Below are 21367 nucleotides of genomic sequence, written 5' to 3' on the forward strand. Positions count from 1 at the left end.
TTATAGCAGCTTTCCAGTACCTGATGGAAGGATGGAGACTGCTTAAAAGGGCCTGTAGTGATAGGATGAGGAGCAATGTTTTCTGACTAGAGAAGAGTAGATTTACATTGAATGTTAGGAACAAGTTCTTTACCATGAGGATGGTGGAACACTGGAATGTGGTTGAGGCCCCATCCTGGGAGACACTCAAAGTGAGTTTTGGCAGGGCTCTGGGGAACCTGATCTAGCTGAGGAGGCCCCTGCTTACTGCAGAGGGGGTTGGACTGGATGACCTTTGGAGGTCCCTTAAGGTGCATACTCAGTTTTAACCACAAATTTATTAACATATCTTAAACTGTATGCTAAGAATCAAGTGGCAATAGTTTTTCTATGTTTTCCTACATTTTATTTTGAAAATATGCTCTATTTACATAGTTTAAATTTTCTTTTCAAGTTTAACAAAAAGTGGATGAAGCCTTAAGTGCATATAATAAAAGGAAATAAAATCTAAAATTTGGACTTAATGAAGTGGCTTTTGCCTCAGTCTATTAGAAGACAAAAATAGCAAATGTGCGCGAGTTAGCCTGCGTGCTTGATTGTGGTGGTTTGGCTTAGTCATGGGCTGAGAAACAGCAGATCGAGAAAGTCTGAATCACCATGACTAGGTCATTACCTGGAAGAAAGCATGTATCCCAACTCTGACATGTGCATCACATCACTGCAGAGACCTATATTTACAGCATGGCATCAGGGATTCTTATTTGACAACTTGTGGGTTGATATTCTTGATAATTTCTCAATTTAATACTAGCAAAAAGTGTTTCCCTGGGAAGGCTTATCCCTTCCTATTTAGGAGTGCATTTATCTTTTCTGGATTACGAGTACACATTAAAAATCACTGCTAGAATTGCCTACGGTGGTGTATGCGTTCGGATGTCTTATATCTTGAATTATTTGGATAAGCCATGTTGGCCTTCTAGGCTGCCACTAAAAGACGATGTTCCTGCCAGGGAATGAAGTCTAGGAGGAGAGGTAGTTGAACTATTCTTTCCTTCTATCCACCATTTTGCATCTTCTGTTGTTGTGAGCCTTTTTTTTGTGCAAATTGCCTCCTGCCTTTTTTTTTTTTTTTTTTAAGTTCTCCTCTGCTCAACATTGGGGTTTTGTATGTAATTAAGTAATAAGTTGGAATGAAAAGTGCATATAGTTTCACTAGTAAGTAGATGCTTAGACAAATCACTAATACGGTTTTATCTAAAGATTCTTCTGTTTATATTGCACTGCTATGGAAAGAGTGGGGTCAAGTTTGTAAAAATAACTTTTCAGAACCAATGGCAGTTTAATATGCTATGGAAATAACCTGGTGAAAATAAAAGTTCAATTTCAGGTGCTTCATTCATGGGTGTCTATTTCAGAAGAAGTCAACTTTCCACTTCTTTTCATGAATGTGCTTTATGAGTTATTCTGCATCTCTGTATGAATTAGGCAAGTTGGGTAACGTGCTGCCAAGTTCTGCAAACAGCTGGTACTCACAGGATTCTGGCGGTGCTGGCTACATCCTCGTGACCTTAAGACTCAATTGTACCAATCCTAAATCTCAAGGGTTTGTTATTTTGTTTGTTTGTTTTAGGACATCCATCATGTTTGAAATTCTGCCCTGAGTTAACAACAAATGTGAAGGCCTTAAGGTGGCAGTGTATTGAATGCAAGACATGCAGTGCATGTAGGATCCAAGGCAAAAACGCAGTAAGTTAAACTGTTTAGTGTTTTATTGTTTACTGTAGCTCTATACTTAGTGCTTGTGCAAATACAAGTCACTGATGTATGGTTTTAAGCAATGCTGTATTACGTCTCTTTTTTTTTTTTTTTTTTCTTTTTCTCTCCTCCACCCCTCCCTTCCTGCTCCCACCTTCCATCCCAACTCCCTTCAGGATAACATGCTTTTTTGCGACTCCTGTGATAGAGGATTCCACATGGAGTGCTGTGACCCACCACTTGCCCGGATGCCAAAAGGTGATAATAAAAATCATTTCAATGAAAATATTTCCATTTAATCTTTTCTCATATTAAGTGACCAAAAGCTCTTGAACATGCTAATTATTTTTGCATTGGTTAAGAGAATGTTTTTATCCATGTCAAAGCCAAGTATTTTTTTCTTTACTTGAGATTTTTTTTTCCTTCAGGAAAATAGTAAAGGTTTGAGGTTATCTGACCAGGTGAATTTATTGTGTATTGAATTATTGGCCGGTTTATTGAAGGTGAAGTTTTATGAAGGCTGTTAAAATGTTTGGAGTATATACAGTGACAAGAAAACCCCCTTAGACCAGGTTAAAGAACCTGCTTTTTGTATGAGCAATTTAAAAAACGAGCAAAACACCTGTGTCTTCAGGTTTTCTAATCTTTAGGTTTCTAACATACAGCACCAGTGCCTCACTTCTGTTCTCACATCTTTATGGCTATGGCTTCCTTATTTAATCTTCAGTTTACACTAAAAACTTTTTCCAGCTTTTCATTCCCTGCCCCCTACCTCCCTTGCCCAGAATCTCCAGCCTTATGTATAGGTGTTCAGTCATGGTCATTCAGCATTAAAAGGATGCCAAATTCAAGTTGGTTTATATTAAAACAAACATACCTACATGTGATCTAATTATTTTCATTAGGACGTTGTAGCCTAGACTGCTTTGTAACACACATGTATTTTTTCTCTCTTAAAATTGTGTCTGAAGAATGATATAGGTAATATAAGGAGGGACAATCTAGAACAGAAGTTCTCCTCAGAACCCATTTGTTGACAGTACTTTCTGAGATTCTTCTTGTCTTTTTGCCCCTCCTCGCAAGTACTTTGCTTTAAAGTGTAGAAGTGTTAAAGTATAGAAGTGGATCACTTCCCTCTGTGTACTTCCCCTTACCTGTGTGCTGTTTATAAGGTAATTTGTTGGCCCCAGTGTACTTGGCAGGCATCCTGGCAGACACCTGCAGTACAGAATAAATAAACTGTGTACAATAAACTTCTTTTCCCTTTATGTAGGGATGTGGATTTGCCAGGTCTGTAGACCAAAGAAGAAAGGGAGAAAGCTACTTCATGAGAAAGCTGCCCAAATAAGGCGACGATATGCAAAACCTATTGGAAGACCGAAAAATAAACTAAAGCAACGAATGTTGTAGGTTTCTCTTCTTTGTTAGTTTGTTTTATTTTGTGGTTTTTTGGTTGTTTTTTTGTGTTTCTGAGAATGTAGTCAGATTAAGAGTTTATGCAGGTTCTACTATAAAAGTCTATATGATAACATGACACGGCTTTCCTTTAAGTGTTACCTTCAAATAATTTAAGTATATACAGAATCTATACTAACCAGATAACAGTGAGCTGGTTAAGTACAACTTCAGGAGACTATTCTGCTCAAAGATCTCTTCAAAAGTTGCTCACAAAAACACTTCCAGAAAGGAAACCATGCAAGTTCTGTTTTTAGTGGTACTCTGGAAGAAATTATTTCTTCAATTCTCCTGTTAAGCTGCCACTGGTTACTAGGGAAAAAAGGTTGGAATTTCTCTTGCTTCTCAGGAATTTATCTGATACAAGAGAGTGCTGTTAATTCTTTTGCCATCTATCTTTCCAGGGAACGCTGTAGTTGGACATCTTAAGGCTTGATTGGAGGATTGTTTAAGTAGCATTCAAAAACTGAGTTGACATGACACCAAGTGTTAACAGGAACAGTTTCTGTGTTAACTCCAGTAGTGTGTTGTACTTCATCACATGTTCCCACCCCCCGTATGCCTTTCTTCTCCTGTTACCTGTTTGGCCATGTCAACTCAGCAGCTGAAAAACTTTCTAGCTCTATCTACTACTCATTCTGTCATGTGGTTGTTGCCCAACCATTTTTTGTCTGTAGTTTGAACACTTTTCTGATATTCTTCAGAGTTGCACAGTAGCTGCTGTAAAGCTTTTCATTTTACAACAGGATTTCTAGAAGTTTGTGAACCCAACAAGAAAAGAAGTGAAGTAAAAAAAAAAAGTATACTTGCAGTACTAGAGCATGGCACACTAGTCAAGTTGATGTTTTAGGTGCAGTGCAGCTTGCTATACTCTTTCCCCCCTTTTTTTCAGCCAGTATCTTTCATCTTGCTTTTTCGGTCCTTGTCCAGTGTATGTGGCTCTAGGCAAGTAATACAGGACAAGGATGAAGTGTGGTGCTACGTGAAAATAAAACATGTAGTGGCTTACAAGAGCATGGTTTTAGAGAAGAGTGAGTAAAACATTCTTATACTTCTTCATTTTCCTGCTGACTAAATAACTTAGAAACTTGAAGGTCACTGAAATAGCCATATAGCTTTCAGCGTTTGAACTGACGTTCCTGTATATCATTGTATGTGCATGATATAAACACTCCATATATTTTTAGTTACTTCTCTGGTTTTACCCTTTGAAATTCTTCAGCTTTCAACTGGTAGCTAGATTTCTAACACAGTACTGCCTTATTCTGTGAAAACATATGCCTGATTTAGATTCCCCAGGTGGATTTAGCAGGAATGTCTGTCTTGTAATTCTGTAATTCTGCTCTCTTTTGTCCACATACATGTAAAAGAAAGATTAGGAAGGTTGTTGGGGCTTTACTGTTACATTGTGTTAATGGGATTCTGAGGTACCACTTCTAAAATAAATGTCTTGCTAAAAGATGCAGAAGTTCTTTTAGCATTAGATGATGATTAGGAATATTTTAATAAAGATTTTCTTTGTATCACATGAGCCACATGAGCATGTTAGAGTAGTACTTGAGGGAGTTCTTTGTGTAGTAAACATTTGTAGTTCTGTAGGCACTCTTCTATTACTTCAGTGTCTAAATGTATATAAAACAAAATCATGTTCTTTTGGAAGAACAATGGTTAGGAGATGGGTTAAGAGAAGAGACTCTTCCTAGTGGAATACTATGTAAAAGTAATTGTGGGTTACAGAAGATGGCAGTGTCATACAGAAAAGTGTGTGGTCACACAAAATACAGGAACATTAGCTAACTCTAATTAGTTCTTCCTGTGTACTACAAAGAAAATCTGTCCACTACTACTGGAATAATTTTTTGCCTGTTGACCATCTGTAGGAAGCTCTTCACAGGCAAATTACTGTGGAGGATTAACTACAACCAGGTGAGTGTTGGCCTCTGGCACTGATGGTGATTACTACATCTGGTAGTGGGATTAGGTTTTGTGATGGGCATAAGTTTTTGGCACCAAAGGATTATTGCCTTTTAGGAGCTGTGAGTGGGAAAAGGGCTTGTTCTTAAACTGGTGGGCCCTTAGAGTTCAGTAAACCAGATGGTAGCCTCAGGCTGTTCTATCTATTAGAAGTAACCTGTTGGAATTAATTACTTCAGCATCTCAATTAAGAAGACAAAATACGTGAAAGAAAACTTTCTACTGCAAAGTAAATAAGCTAACTTCAAAGAGTAGCATGGAAGAGGGAAAAGAAAGATTTCGTGCAACTATGCAATTTGGTCATGTTTCTTACTTCTTTACTGTAAATATTTTAAGACATTCTGTTTCTATATACCTACACACTATTCAGTGTGTAATTCAGAGTTTGTTCTTCTCTTCAGTCCTTAGTGACCAGCTAAAGTATTTCTGGTGTCACAAATTTTGGTTTTCAGTATGCCCTTTTTCTTTCTAGCATTTAAATAATATTCACTGTTCCTCCTTCTTAGCACCTTCGATGTTACTCCTAATTGGTTTACAGCTTTTCGGCTTTCCATTAAACACTACTACTTGGTCTTACAGTTTTGCTATTTCCTTTCCATTGCTATTTTTATTTTTGCTATTGTTACAATTTCTGAAGAAATCATAGCCTATTTCTTTGGTGTTGGGGTAATGCATTAAAAAAAATTCCTCTTTTTGCTTTTAGTCTTTGGTGGTAATTTTTACTAGTGATGTTGACATGTTAAAAACAGTAGTTTCTTGAAAAGTGGCTGTATTGCATTAAAGGACTAACAGACTCTCTCTGCAGTTTAAGCAAATGTAGCCTGAAGTTAAGTATTTTGATATGCAGTAATTTTTTAATGCCAACTATGTGTATATCTGTTGTGTCTACAGTAAACTCTGTGTAGCAGTTACTGTGCTTGGACACAGTGCACTGATGTTTTCCTCCAAAGAAGCACACTTTTGCCATGCGTAAAAGCAGGTGTGGAGGCTGTGTGTTTGCAAGATCTTTCTATCCCAGCTGCTTCTGTTTATATGTGCTGTGGACTACCTTTTAAATAAGCTTGGGAGGAGGAGGTGAGGGTGATGGGATAACCAAAAAAAAGGAGAAGGAAACAACTGCAAACAAGCAACAAAAACAACCCCACAAAAAAACTCCAAAAATGAAAAAGCGTATGTGTGAAGACTTATTTCATAGTGTGAAATGTCTCTGTAGTGCGTATTTCTGTACAGATATTTAGGAACACTGGCATAAGTAACTTGTATAAACTGTATTATTATTTGACTATAGTTATGGATTTTTTTTAATGTTAATTGCTTATCTCTCTCTTCTCCCCTCCCCAAATTTTTGCATAGGTCTGTAACCAGTGATGAAGGATCCGTGAATGCATTCACAGGAAGGGGGTCACCTGGTAGGGGTCAAAAGACTAAAGTCTGTACCACACCTTCATCTGGTCATGCTGCATCTGTGAAGGATTCAAGCAGCAGATTGCCTGTTACAGACCCCACTCGGCCTGGTGCCGCCACCAAAATCACCACCACCTCCACCTACATACCTGCCTCTACACTTAAAGTTAACAAGAAAACCAAAGGGCTCATTGATGGCCTTACTAAGTTCTTTACACCATCACCTGATGGTCGCAGATCACGAGGTGAAATAATAGACTTTTCAAAGCACTATCGTCCAAGGAAAAAGGTCTCTCAGAAACAATCATGCACTTCTCTTGTGTTGGCTACAGGTACCACACAAAAGCTAAAACCTCCACCTTCTTCACTTCTACCTCCAATCCCCATCTCTGGTCAGAGCCCCAGTTTGCAAAAGTCCAGAACTTCCCCTTCTTCTAGCTCTCCCCAAAGTCCATCTTCCAGTCCATCAAGTGTACCCTCCTTTAGTAGCCTTCATAATAATAGTCAGCTTAAGGGACTCTTTGATGGACTCTCTCATATCTATACCACTCAGGGACAGTTTCGAAAAAAGGGACACCCAAGCTATATACCACCCAAGCGTTTGCATCATAAACCAGAGTTCTCTTCCACATCAAAATCTAATAGCCATTTCTATGGAAAGAAGGGTGTCAAGGGTAGGTTTCTTTCTCATGCCTCTACCTCGGAATGGGGTATGCCTAGAGGACGTGCTTTTAAAGCAATTGCTCACCTCAGGAGAACAACTTTCCTTAAAAAGCACAGGATTCTAGCCAGATTAAAGTATAAAATGACCCCTCAGATGGGGACCCTCTCACCAGGGAAGGGGAGCTTTCCAGACGAAAGGATTAAACCTGATCAGGATGATGGTAAGCAAAGGTCAAAGTGCCAACCAAACCTGCGTCCAAAACCAAAATTCTTATATTGTCACATAGGACTTAGCTATTTCTCTTTTTCTTACTTCACTTTTTCATACAAAAGCAATGAAACTTTGACCTTTTACCTAATGCTGATTAAATCTCCAACATTTTTTTTACCCCAACTAATACCACACCACCTCTTTATTTTCTTTTTTTGCATCTGTAGTGACACTAGGAGCCCCAAATGCTTTCATAATGTTGCTTATGGCTGTGTAGTACCGCATGAGTAGCCAGCCACTTTCATCCTACTTCCTTGTTCTTCCTTGCCCTTTCTATGGCAGTAGTCTTGTCATCATGGTTGTGTGCTGTCAGTGCTTATAATGGTGGGCATTTCCATTCATTTCCCTCTGCTCCATTGCTTTTTCATGAACAATTCCATCCTGCTACAGTCTCTACAACACTTGATCTATACTGTTATGAACTACCTTTTTTATAATTACTCTTATTTAGGAAAAAAATACATTTAGAGTGACTGAATGTAGACTTGACAGCATTAGTCTCCAACTTCTAAGGAGAACTTTTTTCTCTTATTTATAGTTTACCCTTGTCAGAGTATTACTGGAATTTATCAGGTGGCGTATTTCTAATGCGTAGCATATACTCTATTTCATGAGATTCAAAACGCAAAAGTTTAGTAGAACTGGACTGAAAGGCTTATACAGATGGACAGGCATATACCAAAAAACAGCTCATGCAACAGCAAACTACAGATCATAAGGGGGGGGAAGGTTTCATAATATTATTTAATAATCCCAAATTTAGTTAGAGGAAGTCCTAACAGTCATAGTTACTGCAATCTGATTTAGGAATATCACTTTAATAAGGTACATGTAACCTTCATGTCTGTAAATAAACTTTTTGCTGGTTTTAAATAACAGATACTGAAATCAAACTAAGCATCAAACAAGAAAATACAGATTTATTTCTGGTGGGAAGCAAGGACACTGTTACACAGGAGGATTTGGAAGTATTTAAGCAGGCTCGAGAACTTTCTCTGGAGGTAAAATTCATGTTGCATAAAATGCAGTTATTTCTGTAAATAAAAATCTATTTTCATATGTCAGTCCATTTTCATTTTTAATATATTCCTTTTGCTCTAATGTGGCACGTTTGCTGTGAATTTCATTTGGGAGACCATGTTGCATTTTCCTATGTAGGAGAAAAGACATCACATTGGAATGGGTCAGATAAGTGACACTTAAGATAGACTTTGAAAGATACACTTGAGCATTTTGGACACAGGACTACCACTGATTAAGCATAGCTGACATCCTGGTCAGGACTGAGAGGATGTTGGTTGATAAGAAGGTGCCTGATGTTTTTCCTCTGTGAATAAAGCAGACGCTGTGGAAAGTCTGTCCCAGCAAATAACTGTTTTGTAGGAAACTGGGTTTTGTGAATTCCTAACTTTGTTTTACCCAATGATTTAACACCTTTTGAGTTTAAATACCATGGACTTCCTCTAGCAGTTACAATACTTGAGCTGAACCTGACCAAAACTGTTCATATGAGCTGGTGTTCGTGCTCTTCTTTAAAGCGTGTAGTTACAATCTAAAGCTTGTGTTGACTGAGCTGCCTTTTGGGGTTTTGGTTTGGGTTTTTTGGGGGGCTTGTTTGGTTTTCTATAATGCCAAGGAAGCTTCCTATAGTAAAAAAAAAAAAGTCACCTACTTTTCTGCATCTATGAGATGAACAACCAAGTGTCTTTGAGAACCTGATTCATAATGGAAGTGCATGTAGTATTTAAACTGTTCCTTTTTATAAAATTACATTAGAAATTAGTATGTCTTGTACTTTTTTCAGTAATAAAAGTAAATTATTTTATGTTTTTATGGATTTAGTGTAGAAAAACTGGCATTACTTGCTACGAGTCAATGCAGTAAGCTTTTTTAAAATCTCAGTTCAGTGTATTAACCAATAAACTTACAACAAGTTAAAGATTCAAATTCATTACTAGTTTGTATTTCTGTTTGTTTGTAGAAATGTTTCCCACCTCCTCTTTCGTCTTCCATATGCAATCCAAAAATGTAAGGTAGTAAAGCTTCTAAAATGTTAGGTAGTAAAGCTTCTAAAATTTGTGGCATTGAAACTACTTCCCCCCTGCCCCCTCCTGTCTTCCTTCCATTTTTGTATTTTGTCAGCTCTTTAGGGTCTAGCAGTCACTTTCTGATCATCTCAACTGGTATGATAACAGAGATTACTGTGTGTTAGTATGTTGTCAACTGTTACGAGGTAAATTCCAAGGACTTTACAAGGCTTCTGCTGCTGCCTTCTCCTTCATCATTTTGACAAAAGGAGAGCTTTGAATAGAGATGCCCTGGCATTAGATGCTGGGGGACAAGAGAATGGAGGTTGTTGTTCCTCTTACTTGGTTGGGCCATGCACCACGTCTGTGTGCGCTTACTCATAGGCACAGCTCTCTTAACTTAATGTTTAGTTGTTTGGCATTTATAAACAGTGAACATTGCTTTCAGTTTGGCTGTTTGCAAACTCTGTCCAGTGTCTGTTCAGGTTGGAAAAACTTAAACAACTCTTTTGAATACTCCTAGGTTTCTCACGCTGCTTGAAAATGATGATTCAACGCTAACTTTCCTTTTACTTTTTTTATAACTAGTATTTTGGTTTTATTGCACCTGACAGAAAATTGGGTGTAAAAACACTGGTGAAACAAGTGGTCGATACCCTGCAGTGATTGAGTTTGGAAAATTCGAGATCCAGACCTGGTACTCTTCACCTTACCCACAGGAATATGCAAGGTAGCAAACTGTCAAGATTGCCATACATTGTTGGAATTTTTACTAATGTGATAATTGTAATTTATTTTCATACTCTTTTTAAATTGTTTATTATTTACAACTTTTTTAAAAAGTAAATAAGATTTTTGCAATTGTGAGTACAAGGATACATATTTTTTTATAGTTCTAATCACAGATACATTAAAAAGATGGATTTTCCTAGTCCTGCATGAACATAATCTACCACTATGCATTGATATGATTTTGTTTGGATTTGGGTGGGGATTTTTTGGGTTTTGTGGTTTTGTTTTGGTTTGTTTGGTTTTTTTGGCTCTTTGCTTGTTTTGTTTGTTTTGCTGGTGTTGTTTCGTTTGTATGCTTTGTTTTGTTTTTTTAACCTGCAGCCATGTATGTCCTACTTCCAGGCATTTAGAGCAAGTAATCTTGTTTGTTATGGATAAATTTATAAGGCAGATGTCTGAAAATTCTAGATAAATAAAGTCAAAGTGAAAAAAGTTGTGGCAACTTCATCTCTTTTCTCACCTTCCTTGCCAGGACATATCTCGGAGAGTGAGGCAGAGAGCATGAACTAGTACTTGTGCTGTGCAGATCTCTGCTGCTTTTTGCAGCAGATGTTTTATTCATTGGTTCTATGGAGATTTTCAGAAGTGCATGGATATCGAGCTCTCCTAGTATAGCAAGCAACCAAGCTATGTGGTTTGTTCCAAAATGCCTTTGCGTAGCAGAGAGCCTATTTCCTCATATTACCACGGCTTTTACATTGTTAATATTTTCATTCCCTCAATTTATATAGTATTTTGAAAGAATATCTGTTCCATCAAGTAAATCATTCCAAAGAGGCGGCATAATGGTGGATTATTAGTGTGAGGCAACAGTGGGGTGGCATCTGTAGGGGGCAGTGTGGTTCATGGCTCTGAGTGCAATGGGACTACATCATGATAAAAAAAAACCAGTTCTACATTTGTAGAATACTGGTGTAGTGTAAACCATGGCTTTGATCCTGATGTGATCCCAGGATGTGCCTGTAGCTTCAGAGCGGATAAAACTCTGTAGACTAATCATTTTCTGCAGGAGTATTCCGCCTATTCGGCAATTAAAAAATGAATTAATAAATATCCATAAAATTGATTAATAAATTAAAAAATGAATAAATATCCATAAAATTCACTAAAAAGAGTGGTTTCTGGTGCGTGGAGCACTTGTCAGCATTGTCATACATGGAGCGTGTGCCTTGTATGTAGTCTGAACAGAAGCCTTCCCAGAGGAGTACAATCATCTGCATTGCCTGAGTCAGAGATGTGGAGAAGGGAGAATTTTTGCTGACACGTGAGCTGTTTGGATAAGTGATAATTTAGGTGGAGGTGAGGGGTTACAATCCTACCAGAGTTTGCTGTCCCACACAAGTATTTGAAAGACAATGTAAAGAAAAACAATCTCCTACCCTTCTTCATGCACAAAATGAGGACAATTGAAGAGGAGATTCTCTGAATTCTGCTTTGTACTTCCTTTGTCTTCACTAAGAGTAAGAGAAGGGTAAAATTTGAGGTATGATTCTAGTGTGCCTGCTTTGATGATGACCACAACAAAAGCTTAGGTGAAATGTAGGAAAGGGAAAAGTAACTGGAATCTGCCAGAGGTTGTACCACAAAGCAGCTGACCAGAATTCAACTTTGTTGAATTAGTTCACTGTGATTGATGGGATATCTTTTCTTATGTTCATTTTCTAATGGATGATGTAATGCATGTTTAATCAATCACCCTAATGTGGCACTACTTTATTTAAATGTACAGAGCATTTACTTAAGGTACCTTATATTTACATGGGGAGGGCCTTTCACTTTGTGGTAAGATTTTTACTTACAGACTTTTAACAAATTCCATATAAAATCTTTCTAATTTTTATACAGATTACCAAAGCTTTACCTGTGTGAATTCTGTCTTAAATACATGAAAAGTAAAAATATTTTGTTAAGGCACTCAAAGAAATGTGGTTGGTTTCATCCTCCAGCCAATGAAATCTACAGAAGAAATGACCTTTCAGTTTTTGAGGTGAGTACGTTAAAAAAAAAAAATCTGTGTTTCTGAAAGTAACCAGTCTCTAGATATCACAGGCCTGTTGTAGAACTACTGAAAAAAACTTCAACGTAAATACTTCCTAGGAGATTCTTCTTACACTGCAAAAAACAAGTCCATTTTCCCTGTCCTATTCCACCCTGCCATGTTCTCGTGAGTCTTTCTTTACTTGTACTTCATGCATTAGCCTTAAGGTAATTTTTATGGTCTGTGTCTCTTTGGATTGCCATTCCCTGCTCTGTAAAAGTACCTCTTGCACCCCTTCATTTCCGGTTAAGTATGTGTAGGGAGAATCCTAAGGCAGGATGCTTCCAGTGTATGAAAGGAAGCAAGAGAATCCTATGGTAGGGTGTAGGGAGAATCCTAAGGTAGATGCTTCCAGTGTGTAAAAGCAAGCAACAGTGCTTCTTGTCTATTCTTAAAATACAGATGTAGCTAAGTGCTTCTGCCTTCCTTTTGGGTATTTGAGAGACTTGGCCTGAGACGTCATGGTTGGGTGATGGAAGTTCAGTCTAAACTTGGCCAGAGCATATTGCCTTTAATGAATAAGTCCTGATTGATCTTTTGGACATGTATTTTCTTATAATCTGAATTATTCTCTTGGGACACTACTACTTTTTAAGCTGGAGGTTTTGAAGATATCTGTGTTTCAAACACCATACCTGCAGTTATTAAAGCTATACACTGACCCTCACATAAATATTTTTCAGGAGTTGTTACTGATTGTATTAACAGAAAAGACTGCTGGGGTTACTAGGACTCATTTTGCAATTGTTTCTCAGCAGCAGTGTTTAGATGTGTATATTGATAGTTTCTTTTTAATGGCATCTGTGGATTCTTCTTGAAACTTGTGTTTTCATGTTGGGTAAGTGTGTATTGTGCTCAGTCATTGTCTATTCAAACAATGGTAGATGCAGTGTTGGATTCATACTTAAATTTGAATCTTAGTATTTGATTCAATTGTTTGTTCTTGTGCTATTAAATAATAGCTATCTGCATTAGGATTGCTTCCTTCCTGACTTAGGCAGTTTTTATGATTGTAGGTCTGCTAGCAAACCACTTCAGTTGCGAATAAACTTACCTCTTCCTGTCAAGAAACAAAATTATTCTGGTCAAAAGTAACTTACATTTTCTCCACTAGTGGGTGTTAAGAACTGTGCGGTATGCAGTAGGTAAATCCTGCTTTCCAGTTTATTTTTATTAGCTACTGCCAATATATAAACAACAACGTAACTAAAAAAAAACAAACCCACAGCTCTGAAAAGAGGATTGCAAGGTTGGGGGATAGACAATGGTTTAGGTTTTTCACTTCAAACATTTTAATGTCCATTGCTACTCTGCTAACTGTTGAAACTCATAGATCCTTTGAAGAATTCTGTGCACCTATCTTCTGTTACACAGAATAAAGGGTTTGTGGTTTCCCTCATGTTTTAGAGAGAAATAGAAAGGAGTTTGACATTTAAGATTTATGTACCTCTGCTGAGAACATGACTTTGACAGATTTGAGAGAAGACTGACATAGTTTACTACTTTGTTGTAGACAAGAAAATTTTGACAGATGCTTCTTTTTGAACTTTCATACCCTTATTTTGTGTATTTTTTTCCCCTCCCTGCCCCTTTTTTTGCATTTAAAACTGATGAACAAGCTGTGTTTGCCTGAAATTTAAGAAGTTGTTTACATTTCTGGATAAATGTTCTTGCTAAAAAAGATAGTTTACATAGTTTAGGTATTCAGGTTTATGGCTTACCCCGTGATGATTTGTACTTGCTTAATGTGCACATTTAACTTGGCCACTTCCTAATAAACATGAAAACTAATCAAAAATAATTGGACAGTGGATTAAGTCATATGAGATGTTGATGTGTTTCATAGGTTCCTGAGTGCTTGCTATATGCAAGTTTATTCTGATCTTTAATCCAGTTAAGGTAGCTGTACTTCTGAAGTCACCTTGAAATCCCTAAATATATCCCAAAATTTGGGGTTTTCTCATATTTGTAACTAGGATTCTTAACTAAAACCAAATTAGAATAGAAAACGCCTTCTTTTTTGTGCATACCATTTGACTGTGAATGAAATGCAGCTACTGGTTTTTGCTTTTACTGATGTTCTTTGATAACCTTTGCACTAAGATGATTTCAAAAGTGCTGTTTCCTTTGAGCCTTCCCTTTCAGAGAGTAACTAATTATCTAGGAAATCTGCATCAGTGTCTGGCTGTTCTGTAGCTGTCTGAGTCACAGCTTGACTCTTCACACTCTCACATACCTAGACTAATTGTAGTACTTAGCCTGAAAATTTACTTCTCTCACTCAATAGCATTTGAGTCTGGCACAGAAATTTTGTCTTGTCTAATATACCTAAAACATTGTTGTGACTGATACCTAATTAGTAACTCATTCATTGGCCTTACACCTTAAAAATTCAACATAATCCTTTTTTTTTTTTTTTCAATTGTTGTACACTACTGCAAAATATAGTTTCATGTAGTTCTAACTATTTTTGTTGTCTACCAGTCAGATTAATTTTCATTCCAGGAATGAAGTGAAAGAGCCAAGTCTAACTTAATTAAAAGGTGAAATTACTTGGTTTATAAATCTTGATACTTGGGTGGTACTTCAAAAAATGCGAAACAATTAGTGCTAACTGCAGAGTTGTTACTTAAGAAGAAAGTAGAGCATTTCTCTTTTAAACCCTAATGTGTCTTTTTTCTATAACACCATGTTGTTTGTGTGGTGGATATGATTGAATTCAGTAAGTTGTTCTGTCCTAATGTGTTAGTGGCAGAGGAAATAATTGTGTTTGTCTTGCTTTCTAGGTTGATGGAAATGTGAGCAAAATTTACTGTCAAAATCTTTGCTTGTTAGCCAAGCTCTTTCTGGACCATAAAACTTTGTATTATGACGTTGAACCATTCCTCTTCTATGTCCTTACAAAAAATGATGAAAAAGGCTGCCATTTAGTTGGATATTTCTCTAAGGTAAAACCCCAGTGATTTTTTTTTTTTCTCTTTAACATTCGTAATTTCCTGCTCTTGTTAATATTTCTGCCAACAACAAAGAAAAATAGCTCAGAAGCTTGAAATATTTTCTATAAATCTCAAATACGTTGTTCATTGTTTCAAATACGGTCATACTTTCTTATCTCAAAGACTGATTCAAATCAAGAATTCACATATGCATTCAGCTATGTACATTGGGTTGCAGGTTTTTTCTTGGTTTGGATTTTTGTTGTTCAGATTGCTTGGTTGTTTTGCTTTGTTTCCAGAATGTTTTGTGGTTGGAAATTAAATCTTTTCATCCCCCTACTGTTTCTGCAATTGTATACCAAGTTTAACTTTTCAAATACTTTAAACTTTTAAATGTTTGTGTGCTTTTATGGTTTTACTAGGAGTTCGAGCTGGCTATTCAGATATGAATGGCCAGCTAATGCTCATCTCTTGTGTGCAGTCTGATCTAATGCATTTAATCACTGCAGTGAATGTAACAATGTGTTGGCTAACTTCGTGGTGAATACCTTCATTAGAATTAATGTATCTATTGTTTGTGGGTTTGCTTTGAAATACAAGAATGGCTGCTATAGATAAAAAGATATTTATATGGACTGTCTTGACAAAAATAATAGTGAATTATCATTAGGTGTGCTTGCAACTGGAAAAATCTTCCATTAATATCCGTAAGGAATGTGATTGTTACTTACTCAGAAATTCAGTACTTCTTGCCCCTGGTGTCACCATCTCCTGTCATCTATATAATTGATTTGTATGTAGGTACTATTTTGAAGAAGTTTAAAAATCTTGTCAGGGTACATTCTCAGTATATAGTGATCTCTTGGGGTTCTGACCAGTTCTTTTGAGATGTGGGCCTTGCTGGTATTGAAGTAGCAGTGGGATGTGTAGGCGCAATTTGTGCTGTCTTTTATGTCATTCAGAAGTTCTTATGGCATAAAAGCATGTCCAGTCTGGTACAAACACGTATTTTCTAGATTTCTTTACAATAATCCAGATGTTAAGGTGAGTTTCTCTTGGTGTCTGTTTCATCTTTCATCAAGGATGGTTTTTCTTGGCCCTGTGTCACTCGTATTGCTTTTGGCCAATGTTTGTCCCATCTGATGGTTACAAATGTTAAAAAATGCTAAAATGTTGTCCTACTCAGCCTCCCAACCCCTGTGTTTTCTTTTTTCAAATGTGTGAGAGATTCTGCTGGCAGGAATGCTCTGGCTTTTTGAAATCCGCTCATTACAAATAACATTGCCAGGCTGTGAACCTTGTGCTAGCAGCAGTCTTGAGAGTTTGGGAAGCCTGTAGGAGAAAGTAACTTCACTATTCCATAGAAACCTGGCAAAATACGGGTTTGGTATCTGCTCTTACAGCTGAAGAAACGTTTGTATACCAATGTGCTGGCATGTGATCCTGTCAGTGTCATTACTGGTCTGGTGTCACCTTATGTCTGGAGGCTGAAGTGATAGGTGGCATCCTAAACTATGTGCATGCTTGCTGTGATTTCTTATCAGTTGTGCTGACCTGGATATTTTGGGTTGATTTATTCGGTCTCACTCAAAACTACGCAGTGATTTTTTTTTTTTTTTTTTTTTTTTTAATTTTATTTTGGGGACGGGGGGGGGTGTGTGTAATCTTTTAAAGATAATAAGACTTCAAGGCACTTTCTTTTTATCACTAAATCTGAAAGAACCGATGACCTTATACTGTTACAACAATTTCCTAGTTTAGATTCATTCTTTTTTTTTTTTTGTTCTAAACAATCAGTGTATTATTTGCCTCCATTTCCTGTATGTGACTTCATTCTGACTGGAACATCTCTGGCATCTGGGTGTTCTGCTTTGGTTTGGATTCAGGGGAGAAGTATTCAACTTCGAAAAGTATGCTTCAAGTATAGCTGTTTAGTTCTGTGAGCGTGGGATTCTTCTTCTCCACTCTGACCCCATGTTCATTGAGAGAGCACAGAGAATCTAAAGATGGAGACCACCAGGCACTTCATAGCAGTTTCAGAAAATACAGCTTCCCTGTGTTTATGGATACTATTTTCAACTTTTATATCCTTGACAGAATGGTCAGTGAAGCACGAAAATATTTCCCTCTTCATTCCACCCTTCTCCTTTGCAGCATTTTGCTATTTATTCAATGTATTTAATTTTTAAGATTCTGAGTACTTAACCCTCAAAATATTTTTATTTGGTGCTTCCTCCTTATAATTAAATAGGTGGAATTATTTGACTTTGGTACTGACTGCATTCATCTGTTCACCTTATTGGGATACCATACAAGGATAGTGGCAGGTGCCGGCAATTGCCCACTTAAGCAGTGCATTGACATACCTGATCTGTTTCTCTTTCCCACAGGAAAAGCTTTGCCAGCAGAAGTACAATGTCTCATGCATAATGATCATGCCCCAGTATCAAAGGCAAGGATTTGGAAGGTTTCTTATTGATTTCAGTAAGTGAAATATTTTATTTACATTTGCAATCTAGGGAGCTGATGGCTGTTGTAAAAGATTGTAACATATGAAACTTGTATTTAACTTGCTGTGATGTTTTTTTACCAGCGGATAATGGGATTTCTCTTCACATAGGGTAGTAAGGCTCCCTCAGCTGAAAAACTTAGTGCAGTTCTGTTAGTGTATTCAAGGAAATGGAGAATGGCTCTCTCAGTAATATTAGCTTGCAGTGCATTGCTCATTAGTATAAGAGTTGTCTGACCTGTTGGAAAGCTTCAGGCACGCTTGTTTAAATACAGATTTGTCAGTTCCCGAGTCTTTAAGCCGCAATGAAATGCGGTACCAAATTGTCTGAAAAAATCCTCAGCTGCGTGTTCACAGTATTACTGAATCCAACTTCTTACTGTAGTTCAGAAAGGGCATGATAAGGAATTATGTTTATTGTATGTGGTTACTTTTCACTATTACTTACAGTTTTTAAAGCACTGTAGAATTATAAGACAACAGAGGTCGTTAAAATACTAGGATCCTGCCCTAAAGGTGTATACTAGAACATTAAAGAGGAAATAATAGTACATTGCAGTATAACAGCAGGACACACAGTAGTTTGTAACTATATAGTTCTCTTTGTCTTGCGGTGTTCTCCCCAGCATGACTAGAGTTAATAAAGACACTTAGCATGTCTTTACTGTGTAGCTTTTATAAGCAGTCTTCACTCTACCCCTGTGAGTTAGGTAAGGATAGTTATAGACCACTTAATCCACCATTGAAATGTAGCCATCACTGGAGCAGAATGTAACAGCTGTTTCATTGTACACCTGCAACATATTTCAGGAAAGGCAGTGAGAAGCACTGCGTATTCCTGAAACTGTGGAGTGAACTTCAAGCGTGCTTAGGTAGAAGTTGGCACTATTTTAGGGTTAGGTTCTCTTACAGAAGGAAGTGGGCAACTCTTAATGGGCACAACTGGTAAGTACATCTAGGCTTTTCCATTGTTTTTCATTCTGAGTTGAAGCACTCTCAATAGACGTTATGCTGGCTGTTTGCAATAGTTAATCTACAAAACTGATAGCATGGCTATGAAACATGGATTCTACAGAAGGTCTGGATATGCTGTGTTTCTGTGGGTCTATGCTCTGTTACTGTGCCATGTAAACTTCATCTGGAAAAATTAGTAGGGTGTTCTGTCCTTCTTATCCTTCTGGAAAAATCTGGAAGCACATTGCATTGTTGAACTATTAGGATTTCTGTAACTTGCAATATATATCCTATATAACTATATCCTTAGCTTGATGTTTATTTGATGCTATTCTTGCACCTTTCCTCTTTGCAGACATGATCCCACAGGTACAGGCTACAGCTATGAACATGCTGGGCATAGTCCCAGCTATGTATGCTGTAGCTAACAAACTGCCCACTTCATGAGCATGCAGTCAGCTCTTCAATACGTTTCCGCAGTGTTTTCCCTTTGTTTTCTGGACAGAGATTCCCTTAACTGACTGAGAATCATACTGTCTTAGTTTCCAACAAAATGAAGAACCAAGAGATGACTGAGAAAATCTGACTCTGTAGTGAGTGTGAGGGACAAACTAAATGAAAGGTAATGAGAGAACTGTGTGTGGATGTTTTTCCCTAGGTGTAGAAAGGAAAGCAAAACTTCAAAGCTTACTTTCCTGGGTTGTATTTATATCCTTTTGCAATATGGAGGCTGGATGCCATTAAATGGGAAAGCTGTAGCTCCATCTCGAGAGTCAAAAAATCTGTCTACACAAAAAACTTTGAAAACAAATTTGCTTCTTTCTCTTGATTTTTGTTTGTTTCTACCTTCAATATTGTAATTTTACTTCACTCTTACTGTTCTGAGAAGATGGGGTATTAAAAACCCCAAACAATTAATATCCTAAACTTGAACAGAGCAAGTTTATCAGAGCTTGCAAGTGACATTTCTGGATTGTCATGTTATCATACAGTTACTGGAAGACAAGTTATTTTCATTTGTTATGCAGGTAACACATCCAAATTGCTTTAGTTTGGATTCTGTGAAGACTCACTGCTACTTGTCTTTTTTATAACAGTAACCAGAAGAGTTTTTAGACTAAAACAATAAAAATGTAACCAAGCAAATAATTTCCAGAAAATCATAGTTACAAGCCATGAAAGGGAAGGTCTCAAGAACTGTGTGCAAGTAGTTGCTTGCATTACTTTGTATCTATCTAGACATCTAACAGTTAGAAAGGCAAGGAAGGATGCACCCTCAAGTCACTATGCAGCTTCTGCTTTGTAAGCAGTCTGGTGAAAATGTAGCGTGTGGAGCAGAATTTGCTGCTTGTTTGGTAAGTAAAATGTATTTGTTCAGATTGTGATGCATTCTCTTGTCTCAAACCAATTTAATCTTTACAGATAATACAAATACATATAAGTCTATGTGGTCATCCATAGATTTAAAGGGAAAACACTTTATTTTGCTAAAAGAAAAATGCGTGAGTTTTGGCCACTGATTTTTTTATTTTAAAGTTTTTGCTAAGTACATTTTAACTTACCTATATTTCAAATAGAAACTAATAATTGTTATTTCTGACTCTGTAGACACCAAAATCAACCTTTATGTTAAGTCTGTTTTTTCAGGAGTCTGTAGTCTCACATGTGACAAAAAGATTTTTAGGAAGAGTACTTGAACTTTTGTGAGGAGAAAACACGTTGTAAAATGCTTGAGTTCTCTAGTCTGATTGTCTTCAGCAAAAATTTAACATGTAGTTTTCTCTATGTCATTGGTCACTTCAATAGACATGTTTTTAGACCACAATGTATGTATCCTGATCTGTTCTGTTTTTTTTAAAGCCTGGAAAAATTTTAGGAGTTCATTTGTCTGTTTGGTAGCAAAGTTACTGGTTTTGACTGTGACTAAAAGCTTGTTAGGCTGTTAAAAAAAAAAAAAAGAAAAAGAAAAAGAAATGTTCCAAATACTTATGTAATGATGAAACTGATTTGTAAAATTGCAGGGTTGATACTGCTTCATCTTGCTTAATATAAAAGATAAAAAGCGGTTCAACCTGTTTTTTCTAGAAGCATGTCATACTGAATAGTATAAAATATCTTGAAGTAATTTCATTTACTCTGGGTATGCTTTACTGATTATTATTTTATAACAATCTGTTGACTGTTCATGTAGGGAACATAATTTTTGCTTGGAGTGTAGCTAACTGTACAAAAGCAGCTCCTGAAAATGAGTAAGGGTCTTAATTTGCTTAATATATTTACACTTTCTTGTTGTTTACAGGACTGATATTTCTTGTCGAACTACTTCGGTTTGGGCGTTTTGTTTTGTTTTCATTTCCTTGTTCTGGTATTCTGTGAGACTGATTTAATTGTGATTGCAGGGTTATACGTGAGGGAGATTCCTGCATAAATCTTTCATGTTTGCTATAAATTAAATTTTGGAAAGTAGACTCCATCTTAAGTTAATCCAGAAGTAAATGAGAGAACAAGCTTTTATTGTATAAGATCCCATTCTGAGTTTGTTTGACTTCATGCCTATTTGTGGTGATACACGATTATCATTCCTGTCATGAGAATTATATGTACTTGCAT

General features: G+C 36.9%; 1 protein-coding gene across 1 annotated transcript in view; it reads left to right on the plus strand.

Annotated features, from left to right (window-relative positions):
* KAT6B (lysine acetyltransferase 6B) overlaps nt 1–21367 on the plus strand; it is a 92818-nt gene that overhangs the window by 47341 nt on the left and 24110 nt on the right. Inside the window, exons 3-11 of the mRNA XM_054382115.1 lie at nt 1610–1725; nt 1911–1992; nt 3008–3140; nt 6517–7451; nt 8381–8502; nt 10143–10258; nt 12166–12307; nt 15145–15306; nt 17685–17778. Of these exons, the coding sequence (XP_054238090.1) occupies nt 1610–1725; nt 1911–1992; nt 3008–3140; nt 6517–7451; nt 8381–8502; nt 10143–10258; nt 12166–12307; nt 15145–15306; nt 17685–17778 (1902 nt within the window). The remainder of the gene's footprint in view (nt 1–1609; nt 1726–1910; nt 1993–3007; nt 3141–6516; nt 7452–8380; nt 8503–10142; nt 10259–12165; nt 12308–15144; nt 15307–17684; nt 17779–21367) is intronic.

The sequence above is a fragment of the Indicator indicator genome, chromosome 7 (genome assembly GCF_027791375.1).
Source record: "Indicator indicator isolate 239-I01 chromosome 7, UM_Iind_1.1, whole genome shotgun sequence".
NCBI lineage: Eukaryota > Metazoa > Chordata > Aves > Piciformes > Indicatoridae > Indicator > Indicator indicator.